This window comes from Lactuca saligna, chromosome 6 (genome assembly GCF_052625555.1).
Source record: "Lactuca saligna cultivar CGN05327 chromosome 6, ASM5262555v1, whole genome shotgun sequence".
Lineage (NCBI taxonomy): Eukaryota > Viridiplantae > Streptophyta > Magnoliopsida > Asterales > Asteraceae > Lactuca > Lactuca saligna.
In genome coordinates, this window is record NC_136422.1 from 154,410,474 (window position 1) to 154,424,242 (window position 13,769).

Below are 13,769 nucleotides of genomic sequence, written 5' to 3' on the forward strand. Positions count from 1 at the left end.
ATTTATTTAAAGATTTTTTTTCCCATTGAAAAATTCAATGATCATTGAAGTCCAAATCCATTAAATATCAGGTGACATTTCATAATGATAAAATTTTATCTATTGAATGACAAATAAACGTTACATCTACTTTTTCATTAACTTTTCCATTAGCAATGCTCTAATAGGATAAACATTGATTTTGTACCAAAAGTAAATTTTAACCTTTACGGTTACAACAAAGACGAAGGACTTCGGTGTACCAATGTAATGTATCATTCGAGTGTCAACATCTCCAATTGGACCACAACAACACCCACAATCTTCCGTCCTTACACGTGGATTCATACGTGTCGCTCCTCTTCTCTCTCTATAAAACCTTCTTTGCTGCACTACTGATGGCCGATTAACAAAACCCCCTGTCAAAACACACAAACGAGTACACACATTCCTCGATACAACCACTACATATATGATGACATTCATAGCTATACTTTTTTACCCCTAAAATTTCATTGAACTGCGTTAATCTCTCATTTCCGATCATCTTTTCTCTCTGATCGAAGCAGTCAATCGGCGAAACGAAATACCCTCGTCTCCGGTTTCGATTCAGCAACCCATCTCTCGTTTCCGATCATTCTCCGAAGTGATCGACTTCAATTTTCGGTTTCTCTACACCTGTTCTTTCTTTATTTCATCTGGGTATTCAAGATTTTAATATCTTAACTGTTGTTTCTTGCTGTTAATTACTGCTATTTTGTCTCTATATAACCCTAGTCTTCTGGTGGTAGAGTAATTAGTTGGAAAATCGCTAAATGTCGACCATGAAAGACGATGAACTGGAGGTGGTCGGAGGTGGGGCGATTATCACCGACTGGAATGACATTCCGATGGAGCTTTTGCTGAGGATTGTTTCTTTGTTAGATGATCGGACTGTCGTCGTCGCTTCTTCTGTTTGTAGTGGATGGAGATACGCTATCTGTTCGGGACTTTATCATATTTCATTCTCTTGGTATCTTTCTTCCATCCATGGCTTCTGTTCATAAATCCACCACTTTTCCTTACTCCCTGCTTCTTTTTACAGGTGCAAAAACAACATGAACAGCTTGGTGCTTTCCATCGCTCCCAAGTTTAAAAACTTAAGGGGTTTGATCCTCCGGCAAGATAAGCCACAGCTGGTTGATTACGCCGTCGAGACAATCGCAAATAACTGTCACGACTTACAAGAAATCGATCTCAGCAAAAGCTTTAAACTTTCCGATCGATCTTTATACGCTTTAGCTCATGGTTGTCGTAACCTTATCAAGCTCAACATCAGCGGATGCTCTTCATTTAGTGACATCGCTCTTGCGTATCTCACTGGGTATTGCAGAAAATTGAAAATCTTGAATCTTTGTGGGTGTGTCAAAGCTGCATCCGATAAAGCCTTAAAGGTAAGAAATAAAGAACGATACTTTATTGTTTTTTCCAACTTTTGCGTGATTTGATCATGATCATGATCATGTGTGCAGGCTATTGGATACAACTGTGGTGAGCTTGAGTCGTTGAATCTTGGGTGGTGTGAGGAAGTTAGTGATGCTGGAGTAATGAGCTTAGCTTACGGGTGTCATGATCTACGTGCACTTGATTTATGTGGTTGTGTTCTTATAACAGGTACTTTGACACTTAGTGTTTCTTTCTTGAATATTATCGACATCATTTTGCATTGAGTGATATGATGATAATTTGTGATTACTGATTACAGATGAGAGTGTGATAGCACTTGCGAACAATTGTCTACATCTGAGATCGTTGGGTCTTTACTATTGTCAAAACATTACGGATAAAGCTATGTATGCATTGGCACAGAGTCGAGTGAAGAATGAAGATGAAATATGGGAGACTGTTAAAAGCAGAAGGTATGAAGAAGATGAAGGGCTTATGAACCTGAACATAAGTCAATGCACGGCGTTGACTCCACCGGCTGTTCAGGCACTATGTGATTCTTTTCCGGCACTTCATACATGTCCCGGTAGGCATTCACTTATTATAAGTGGGTGTTTGAATTTAACGTCTGTTCATTGTGCTTGTGCTTTTCAAGCACATCGTGCACTCAACACAGTTGCTCATCATGCGTATTAGAAACGGGTCGGGCTTAGACTTGTTGGGCTTGAATTGGGTTTTGACTTTATCATGGGTTAGGCTTCTATGGGTTGTTTCTTGTTGTTTTGGGATGGAAATCTTGTTATATAAGTTGGTTGTGTTTTGATTTAGTTGTTTTTGGACTTGTTAACGTTTGGATATTGATATCAAGAGGTATCCAGTCAAAAATACCCGTTACCCGAATTACCCACCGATTTTTTCGGTATCGGGTTTTTCGGGTAAGTGGGTAACCCGAATTTTTTCAGTTCAGGTAAAGGGTAAGTTGTTTGGGTTTCGGATACACCCGATTACCCGAAATATATATAACAAATAATGTCCTTTATGAGTTTATCTGTCCTCGTTTTATTTTTCCCACGTCAAAAAATCCTCGTACCTCGTCACTCTTCGTAGGTATTCGTCATCATGACTATATTGAAGTAGAAGATGAGATGATTGAAGTTGACAACCCAACCAATGATCAAGTTCCACAAGAAAAAAAGAAAAAAATAATAATAAAGAATTCAAACCAAAATCGAAAGTTTGGAAAGAATACTTGATATCTCAATAAAAATCTTTTCGTCTCCTTGATAGTTGGAAGTTCTCCAAAAGTATGAAAAGTCGGAGGACTTTGTACCATCCATTCCGGTGTGGTTGGATTCTGTTCAACAGCCCAAGGACTTGGAGCGCATCTTTTGTTGTTTCCACTGCTTGAAGTGATTGTTACGACCACGAAGAAACGACAAATCCCAACTACAGATATATAAGAGCCAGAACTGCTAAGAGCATTCCATCCAACGTAAGCATCTGGATAATCTGGAATGTGACGTGGCATACCCGAAAGCCCTAAGAAATGCATGGGAAAGAAGGTCGGATTAACCCCGAAAATAAAAAATCTCAATGTTCAAAAGTTTAACACGACATATTTATTTCATTTCATTTATTTTTAGGCTCCTTTAAAAAATTAAAAAAAAAAATTTAAAAATCGGGTAATACCCGAATTACCTGAATTACCCAAATTTAATTTGGGTAGGGTAATGGGTAAATTTTTTTATATGAAAAAGTCGAATTATCCGAAACTCGAAAATTTTACCCGATTAACACCCCTATCAAGTGCGGAATTATTAGATGAGTGTGTGAAGCTTTGTTATGTTTTTTATTTTTGTTTTTATTTATTATTATTATTATTATTATTATTGATGGATTCAAGACTACGAGTGGATACAACAAAAACATACAACTTCCGTGCAATTTGTTAATGCAATTTATCTTTTAAATTTATGTATAACAACTTGATAGTAACTTGCAATATTATTCAAGAAAACCTCATTGGCAAACAAATCCTATATAGACCACCCAATACCCATATTCAAGAAACCCCGTAGGCACCAAATCCCAAATCCCATACATACTATCTAATCTCATTTAGGGCACCGCGATACTTGGTGTTAGCCCTAGATCGGGAAATAATGGCCTGTAGTTAAGAAGATCAAGAAATAGGATTTCCACATAGGAATACCTAGTCACTTGAAGTGGATAGTTTGGTGATGGGAACACATCCTAGTCTACATCTTAGTGGGAAATGAGATACGAGGATGTGGATGCATGAATTTGAAGGTCATAGGAAAAGGTTCCTTGATCGTTACCATACGATGCACTTTAACACTCCATAGCGGGCCTCCATGGGTCATGTATAAAGAAACATATTTGTTAGACCGTGTTGTTAAGATCTAGTGTGGTGAACGTGTGATACTGAAAAGCGCAGACAAGACTTGATCCTTAGTAGTATCAATGATAGAGGGACAGAACCGTCCAATTTAGAAAAACATGTCAATAGGTGTATGACATGGTTTGCAATTAAGCATCTTGACACACTTGGAAATTAAGGTCGCATTGATCGGTCATGGAGAAATTTATAGGAAGGAGACGACCACACGAAGTAAAGTGATGGACAAGGTTATCAAAACAATGCCATCAACATAAAATAACAGACAACTAGTGGAAGATCTTCATTGGTCAGTGTCAGACCCAAAAAGAAAAATCAGGGGTTGCATAAATATTTTAGAGGTTGCACTAGTAGAAAAAACTCATTTCCGAAGGAAGTTTCCGACACAAAATCATCACTAAACCGAAGAATTTATACTATATTTACAATTATCAGACTTTGTGATAGATTGCCTCGTGACGGATTTCCAACATATTTTGATGGACTTCTGAAAAAAAGTTCACGAAATTTATATTCGACGGGAAAATTTAAGGGGTATCCCAGGCTACATAGTAGCGCCAACCCTGATGACGGTAAACAAAGAGAGAGAAAGACAAAGGAGTTGGAGCGATTGTGAGAAAAACCAACGCTAGCAACAAAACGTTGAAATCATGTACAAGGAGCCTGTCGGATAATATATAGAACCAACATAGATGGAATACCTTATATGAAAACCGACTATTACGAAATCTTGGTAGCTGGTACATAAATACAGACTCATGGAAGTGTCTTTAGATGAATACATTCTTAACATCTAGTTGTCTATAAGTCTGTAAAGTGGTGTGAGACCGAATGGTGTCGTCACTCATCACCATTTAAGTTAGGGCATTGTTTATTACCATTGGCAACAGTCGTGCTTTGAGTCGAGCAAAGGAATCATCGACATGTAACTTCCGTTAAAAAAAAAATTCAAATTGTTTGCATATTGTTGGCCTCGAGGGGTCTTCGGACAAGTGTTGAATATGTGTAGAATACCTAATGTAGTTATGGGTTTATCATATTTGGCACGATGTCTATTTGTGTTATCTCTTTTTATTCACATTTCTACACCAAAACAAATCATTGTAAACATTTCAATATCATCGATTATATAGGGCGTGTTCAGAAAAACTAGGTGATAGCGTTTTATTAAACGCTATGTGAGATAGGTTTTAGATTTTGTGCGTTTTGTTATACTAAACACTAAAAACTTGTAGTGTCAAACAGGATTTTTTTTTTGTTTAAAACAGAGCGTTTTGTCAATGCTAGAATCTACCACACGCTCCGCAGCAAACACACCATATAATGTTCTTCAAAGGGGGGTATTCCCCATTTTGTGTTTTTTCACTATAAATCCGATGTTCTTTACTTTATTGTTTATGTTTTGATCATTACAAGTACCCACATATCGTTCGAAATAAGAGCTTTAAACTTTTTATCCATGGCTTTTTGCCTCTTCAAGTCCTTGAGAGCTGAGCACTAGGAGAGAGGGTAATAGTATGAACACATTTTTAGTAATTAATATGTTATAATTATTTCCTACACATGTTTGGTAGTATCAAATTTCAAACACACAACAAAGATAAACAATGAACACATCCATCAATAGAAAATACTAAATTAATCTTCATAATAAGAAAGTATACAGATTCAAGTGCCATTTGTTTTTTTGAAGCAAAAACACATGAAGTCTGTTGATTACATCTGCAACTCTCTGTAGTAGAAAAGGTGGAACAATAAGTATGTTTATTTTTTAATGTTTGTAGGTTGCTGTAATAAGCTGAAATTTAAATAAACAGATTTTATAATTTCCTATTTTGCATTAACTGCTCAACAATTTCATTACGTAACCGAATCTTATATTCACGATCCGTTGCAGCACCATGTTTTCCTCAACCGAGGTTAAATTATATTTATTCATCTTTTTGTTAATTATAAATTATATTTCATTTAAAGTAAAGTGGGAAGATGTTTAAAGATGAACGTTATATTGATGACACACAATAGATTTTAAGTAAAAAGTCTTTTAGAAAACAATCAACTACGAAATGCTAAGTTTTGTGTGGCTGAACAAGAAATAATCAGAATTAGTTTTTTTTTTATTAGAAAAACAAAACACCTCAACTTGCAATCTTACACCTTCCATCAAGAAACAAGATCCACAAACACCCTTTATTCATGATAATGTATACCCAATGAATCGTAGATCACTAGAAAGAGACCACAAAGTATTCTTCCTTACAAAAAGGTTAGAGAAAGCAATTTCACATATGTTCAATTATCAATGTCGTATAAGGAAAAATAACACACAATATTCAATTTAATCAACCGATTGCACCTCTATATCCAGGATCTTTGCATCCTTTTCTTTCTTTTTGGACTTTACATGATCAATCTTCAACACCCGTTGCTAATGACATTAGTGACACCACTCATCAATCATTTGTTGCCTTTGTAAACAATCTCATCATCATCATCCACATCATATGCTGGATTACACAGACACCTGAACAGTCTACCAATTCCCTGTCATTATATTCAACAAACAAACAAATCAGATTTGGATTCCATCGCTAATCCGTCACTAATTGTCCATTTTTAGTGACAGATTCATGATTTTCAACAATGGCATGCATCATATAACAAGTTTCCTCGAGTAAACGCACCAGAAAAAACTATCTGTCATTTGAATCAAATATTTGTGAAAAAAAACAAACCTGTGTGATTAAGGGCGCTCGATAGTTGAGTGTTCTTGGTGAATCATCATCATCATCACTGCTATCATCAGAGCTGCTTGTATCATCATGAATATCTGAAGCTATTTTGTTCTTCGATGTTCCAACATTTTGTGAATGTTTTTCTCTCTAAATAGAAGATATCACTATCAAAATCGGTTTCTAAATAACAACTTATCTAAATACAATTCAATAGTTAAGACACTACTAGAAAAAATAGCACTTAGTGAAAAATCCGTCGCTAATGTTCTATCTTTAGCGACGGATTTAATCTGATTTTCTAGTAGTGAGAAAACATACAAATCCCACCTGAAATATTTTTCCTAATAGTTTTAGAGCCACAGCACGAGCTTTAAGTTCCTCTTTCTTGGCATTATTTTCATGGAGAACCTATGAATTAAATCAAAACGTTAATAACCTAACTTCAAAAAACTTTGAAGTTTTAGAAAATAAACGAATGCGACCAAAAAAGATTCACCATTTGACAAACATGTAAAAGGGTAACTTCAATGTCAACGACATTCAACTTCCATAATGAGTTCATTAGTGTATCCTTGCTGGATCTTAGATGTGATTCCACGTCATTTGTGGGCCCACTTCCATCCATTTTAAATTGGCGACGCATGTCTTCTTGAAGTTGCAACAACTGAAAAGCACCTACAAACATTTTTCACCAAAATAAGATAATTTCTATAGCTCCTAACCATTTTTTTAGAACTAGTTACAAGAAAATAGCAATCTACATTCATCTACAGATTACATCATCCTACTTTCATATATTCCGTTACATCATTGTACTTTCAATTTTTTTTCTTATTAGGACATTATACTTAGAAAAATCTAGCAACAAAAATGACATTGCTATAATCGGGTAAAATTTTGAAAAAAAGTACGTTGCTATATCTTGAACTTAACCCTTTCTAGTTACCTTTTGCTGCAGTAATTTGTGATTTCCAGAAATGCCCTTTGTTTCTTACCCATTCAGCCATAAATGGTACCCCAAGGTAAATGGCTTTCTTTCCAAGCTCTTGTGCAGCTTGTCTTTCATATATGTATCCAATTGTATGCAAGATATTTGCTCCAAAAGCTGTCAAAATGATATATATATATATATATATATATATATATATATATATATATATATATATATATATATATATATATATACTAGCCGTCTACCCGCGCAAAGCGGCGGGGCACGTGAGTTCTTTCGGTGATATGTTTCCATTACAAAATTGTTATGTTAAAAAAAAGTACATGTTGAAGACAATATAATCAAACTATGGTGTTATTTGTTACATCATGCATCAAATAACCAATAAAAAGCAACCAGTCAAGACGACACAAAATATTAATCGTGCAATACTTCTTTATACACCACATTTGCTGTATAAACCCCATCACCTTTTGAATTTTCGTTAGGCTTTACTAATACTTTTGTATTGCAACGTGAAACCCCTCTGGACAATGCAACATAAAGTTGTCCATGCGAGAATACTGGTTCTGGAAGATAGATACCTACATATGGAATTGTTTGTCCCTGAGCTTTATTGATTGTCATTGCAAAGCACAATCGAATAGGAAACTGTTTCCTCATTAGAGGATCGATGGTTGCTACTAATTGCTTGTAACTGGTATTGGTTTCATATCGATGGATGTGGATTCGCATATGAAATCAATTGTGTTCGCATCTATGAAATCAGTTCGCACATGACATCAATTGAGTTCGCATTTGGTTTTGTGGGTCAAAACAGTTCGCATAAGAAGTTCACGATTTGTTTGAGGTTAATTGATTTTGATTTCGCAAGCTTGGAGTCGGAGATCTGGATTGTGTTCGCATCTATAGAATGCGAGGAGAATTTAATGGTGATATTCAGTTCGCATTTGGTGACACAAGTACGTGGTTGATGATTTTTGGTTGGTTCGCATTTGAAATTAGTGGGTTTCGCATTTGGCTTCGTATCTGGGTTTCTCAAACAACTGAAATGCGAATATGAGACAATTGATTAATTTCTCAGTTAATGCGATGAAATGCGAATGAACTCAAAGACGGATGGATGCAAGATGCGAAGAATTTGAATGAAAATGCGAAGTTTTTAATGTATAAATGCGAATTGGGGAAGAAAGCTTAGAGTTTCGCATTTGGCACCTGATCTTTTCAAGAAATAATATAAGTGGTCCAACTTCGCAAAATGGGGTCATTTAATCAGAAAATCGATCATTCTTCAAATATGACATTTAATCAGAAAATCGATCTAAAAATGAGACATTTGGTGTTTATCGATTTTTCAGGGTCGACGGGTTGTATGAAAAGCGAAGGCTGAGTAATTGAAAATTAGAGGATCGATGGTTGTTGCTACTAATTGCTTGTAACTGGTATTGGTTTCATATCGATGGATGTGGATTCGCATATGAAATCAATTGTGTTCGCATCTATGAAATCAGTTCGCATATGACATCAATTGAGTTCGCATTTGGTTTTGTGGGTCAAAACAGTTCGCATAAGAAGTTCACGATTTGTTTGAGGTTAATTGATTTTGATTTCGCAAGCTTGGAGTCGGAGATCTGGATTGTGTTCGCATCTATGGAATGCGAGGAGAATTTAATGGTGATATTCAGTTCGCATTTGGTGACACAAGTACGTGGTTGATGATTTTTGGTTGGTTCGCATTTGAAATCAGTGGGTTTCGCATTTGGGTTTGTATCTGGGTTTCTCAAACAACTGAAATGCGAATATGAGACAACTGATTAATTTCTCAGTTAATGCGATGAAATGCGAATGAACTCAAAGACGGATGGATGCAAGATGCGAAGAATTTGAATGAAAATGCGAAGTTTTTAATGTATAAATGCGAATTGGGGAAGAAAGCTTAGAGTTTCGCATTTGGCACCTGATCTTTTCAAGAAATAATATAAGTGGTCCAACTTCGCAAAATGGGGTCATAAAAAGACAAAAGTGCAGAATTTTCATTTCGCATCCCTGTAGTCTTCGCAAAATGGAAAATTTTACCCAGTTTCGCATTTGGGGTAAATTTTTTTGAGAAATTGGAATATTTTCAAACTTTTTTTCTTAAAAAAAACACATTGTCTTCGTCTAAGAGAGGGAGAAAAACGATTAGGGTTTATAAGGGAAATACTTCATGGCAGTGGGATTTATAGCAGGGTTTATAAGGTGGAGAGAACAAACACACGTCTGCTATGAGATATTTTAATCAGCTGCAAATGCAACATTTAAAGGATATTTGTTGAAGCGTATTAGGATGAAAAGGTTTTAAATTTTGAATGACCATGAAATTAGGATTTTGCTGAGAAATATAAGGAATCAAAACAAATTTAAAATTTAATATTATTTTATTAATGGTTGTTTGTAATATTAGCTGTACGTCTTAAAAAAATAATATTATTATATTCAATCTATTTATAGAAATAGTTAGATTTCTTTTATAAGTAGTAAAGATATATATATATATATATATATATATATTCCTATATTATATATACAAACAAATACATGTTTCCATGAATCAAACAAATGACATATGAATTTATAAAGTTACCTGCTTGTGAAAGTCGATCTAATTCAGACTCAGCAAGATGTAAAAACTCTTCTTTATCACCATGAACATATGGGTGGATGAAGTTTTTGAGTGATCTAGCAAGTTTTTCTTCCCTTTCTCTTTGTATACTCTACATGATACAAATTCACAAACTTATACTTGAAATATGAAATTAAAGAATCATTCGATTCTTGTATGAATGAAAGAATTGAACTTTGAAATATTTGCCTTTAATCTTTGATGCAATATCTCTGGGCTATCATTTTCACTGACTAATTCAGCAGAAGCCATTGTTGCTACAGCTAAATGTCCTATGTAGTCTTCAAATAATTCACTTCCAAAAAGAACAGCAAAAACAGCAGTGGAATCGAGCATAGTGTCCCTATGAAATGATGACACGTGTAAGAACACATGACTTTTGCAGAACCCTTTGTGGGTTTTTTTTTTTTTTTTGTCTATGTACATGTAACTTATTTTTGGAAAACTAAAATTGAAAGCAAAATAGAAATGCTTACTTAGATATAGAACACTTCCCATTTTGATCATATGCATCTCTTTTCACAGGATCACTCAAAACCTGATAAGCTTCACCAAGTACCTGATTATGAACAAGATTTTTTCATCACATTGTACAATCATAAAGACAAGATTTTCTATGCACTACAATTTCTTTTCAAGAAATAAGCTACCATAAAACATATTCTCCTATAACTTTATATGATGAGAGCACTAAATATTTTCTAATGAAGGATTAAACACTTGCCTGAAATCTTTCAGCAGCTTGAGGATCATCTGGATTCTTATCTGGATGAACTTGGCGTGCCTATTCCACAAACAACCTTATAGTTAATAGTCACAAAGGCTAATTTATTCACAGGAAAATAAACAATTATAAAATTTGAATTTTAAAAAGGGGTGGAAGTTTGGGATTATATATGATCAGCATGATATGAGTCATAAATAGCTTCAAACCACGATCTTGTATCAATAAAAAGGTCCCGTTTACACGAAATATAACTATTCCCTAGTGTGTCAAATCACATTAACTTCCAATAACGATAGTTCCTTTGTGGAATTACGACAAACACATAATATGAATCTCAATTGAACTAAAGTGACACATAGAAACGTCCGATGTTCTTGAATCAGCAACACCAAATCAAGTTTTAGATAACAAAAACATTCAACTTGTGATTTGAAAGCGTCGAGGTATGATGAGATTGTGATCAAGTAAAAAAAGAAAGAGAAGGGTATGAGAGAGACCTTCAGATAGTAAGCTTTTCGAATATCGTCATCAGATGCAAGTGGGCTAACACCAAGAACATCATAATACTCCGATTCTTTCACCATTTACACAATAAACTTTCAGGTTATCCGAGTACAAAAGAACTCTTCAGATCACCCCGAAAAGCCGATCCCTGAATTCCAGGGTTCGATAGTGGCAGATCAATTATGATCTACAGAAGAGAATGTGTAAAAAAGATGAGGGAGAGCATAGGAGCAAGTGGAAAAGACATGACTTTCCAGTTCTGAACATCGAATAAAGAAAGATCAAAAGGGAAAAAGGCTATATTTTTTCATTTTCCGAAAGCTTTTTCGCGGGAGGGAAACAGTATTTTAACGGTTGATGTGTGGTGCTAATGATTCACTATTGCTTGTGTGGCGTCTTTAACAACTTTTCGAAATGGCCATGACTTGCTTTTGACGATGGGGTTGCTTGGTGGGTTATTTTTGGTTCTGGGTTTGGACTTAAGAGCCCACTTTTTGACCCACAGACCCACCCACCCGACATCAACACCCCACAAATAGAGTATTCAAGAAGTGGTCCTGGTCCTGTTATTGCATGGGTTCATGTGAAGTAAACGGTAAGCATAAGTACATGTAATAAATAACAACGGATGTGTCAGGATGAGGTAAATAATTCATTACTTGTATAGATGTTATAAGAGATAAAATTAGAAAGTTTGAGCAACATATTTAGGAGAAAAGGGATAAATTTTAAAGTAGGTTAATAAAAGGGAACTGATTTATCCACGTTATATTTTAATTTGTCCACAGAAAAATAATGGATTTGACAATTATACCCTCATTCTAATTCTAGATACCAAGAGAGAAAATCCCAAGTCTGGAAACCCCAAACCACGCACGACGCAACAACCCTTCATCCTCCTTCGGCGCTTCTTGTGTGATCTCTATTAAGCCTGAAGGTCGATGTTGGAAGATCGAGTAATCGGAAGATCAATGTCTGGAGTTTTAGGCTCGATTGTTGATGGACGATGGAGTGATGATGATTGATTGATAATTACTGGGGATGCTTGATCATCGACCATGGACGCATTGTAGAGATGGAAGTATTTGGAGTGCTTGCAGAAGTGTTGTCGATGGTTGGGCGGCATCGATTAGAAATTTCAGAAGTTGGCAATTCAATTGGGGACAAAGGTCTAGAATGCACAATTGAACCTCTATGTGCAGCCACTGTAATATACATAAATGTTCTTTTCAACTTCAAACAGATTCAACAACTATTGCAACTTCAGTACAAAGAACCCTCAAATCAGCGAAGAGCTTTCAAATCAACCCCACACAACTAGCAGCAAGCTCCAATTTCAACTATTTTATAGATGGTCGCTTCCATTTCCGTGTATGAATATCTATTAAGGGTATAATTGTCATTACAAAATTAAGCTCCAATTTCAACTATTTTATAGATGGTCGTTTCCATTTCCGTGAATATCTATTAAGGGTATAATTGTCATTACAAAATATTTTATGTGGATGGATAAAAAGTTTTCAGTGGATAAACCAGCACCCTTAATAAAATATTTAGCACGTTGTAAGCAACTTTAAAGTTTAAACCCATCTACCACGTTTGTTTTGCATCTAATTACTTTCAACATATCGGATCATTGTGATTATTAGCTCTAAGAATAAATAAAGTTGTACATTAGTCTTATGTAACATGATTTGTATTTGTCAAATCTATCGGTGATTTTAGTGTCACCTGATGATTTAGTATAATCACAACTCACAAGTATATATATATATATATATATATATATATATATATATATATATATATATATATATATATATATATATATATATATATATATATATATATATATATATATATATATATATAGTCAAATGGCTCACTTGACCCACCTACAAAAATTTGTTACAAGTAATATATAAAATTTATTTGTGACCTACCTAAATTTTTTTGAGTGATATAACTTATTTTGTTTGGCAAAAACATTAATATAAATCCGGACTTTTAAAACCAACCTTTTATTTTCCAATAGTACAAATACTTAATTACCCATTAAAAAAATAACCCAATACAAATTTTGAGTATCAGCTTAATGTGATATATTGAAAAAAATAAGTGATTAATTTTTTAGTAATAGTTTAGTGTTATATACCGAAAAAAATATGTTTTAGACAGTATTATAATACATGAGTATGTTAGATTTTTCGTTTGAAAAAAGATAGTATAACTAATAATATAATTGTAAAAATATTTCAAAATATTATACCACGGCGGGTATAATTGTAAGAATTTTAGGATGTCTGCTAGGATCGCACGAGACAGTCTCTACTTTTTCTGCAAAACTGTGATTCGGTTTTATGGTC

The 13,769-nt window shown here is 34.6% G+C and overlaps 2 protein-coding genes across 2 annotated transcripts; one reads left to right on the plus strand and one right to left on the minus strand.

Moving 5' to 3' along the window:
• Window positions 1-360: 360 nt before the first annotated feature.
• LOC145001843 (F-box protein SKP2A-like) lies at window positions 361-2,231 on the plus strand. The gene is made up of 5 exons (XM_078961182.1): window positions 361-681; window positions 771-991; window positions 1,064-1,412; window positions 1,491-1,632; window positions 1,724-2,231. The coding sequence occupies exons 2-5, from the start codon at window positions 795-797 to the stop codon at window positions 2,098-2,100; spliced, it is 1,065 nt and encodes a 354-aa protein (XP_078817308.1). The 5' UTR covers window positions 361-681; window positions 771-794; the 3' UTR covers window positions 2,101-2,231.
• Window positions 2,232-5,986: 3,755 nt separating this feature from the next.
• Window positions 5,987-11,783, minus strand: LOC145001978 (DNAJ heat shock N-terminal domain-containing protein). The gene is made up of 10 exons (XM_078961299.1): window positions 11,397-11,783; window positions 10,897-10,956; window positions 10,649-10,731; window positions 10,362-10,515; window positions 10,134-10,263; window positions 7,505-7,663; window positions 7,055-7,233; window positions 6,886-6,966; window positions 6,559-6,705; window positions 5,987-6,367 (listed from the first exon to the last, which is right to left on the minus strand). The coding sequence occupies exons 1-10, from the start codon at window positions 11,481-11,483 to the stop codon at window positions 6,281-6,283; spliced, it is 1,167 nt and encodes a 388-aa protein (XP_078817425.1). The 5' UTR covers window positions 11,484-11,783; the 3' UTR covers window positions 5,987-6,280.
• Window positions 11,784-13,769: the final 1,986 nt, after the last annotated feature.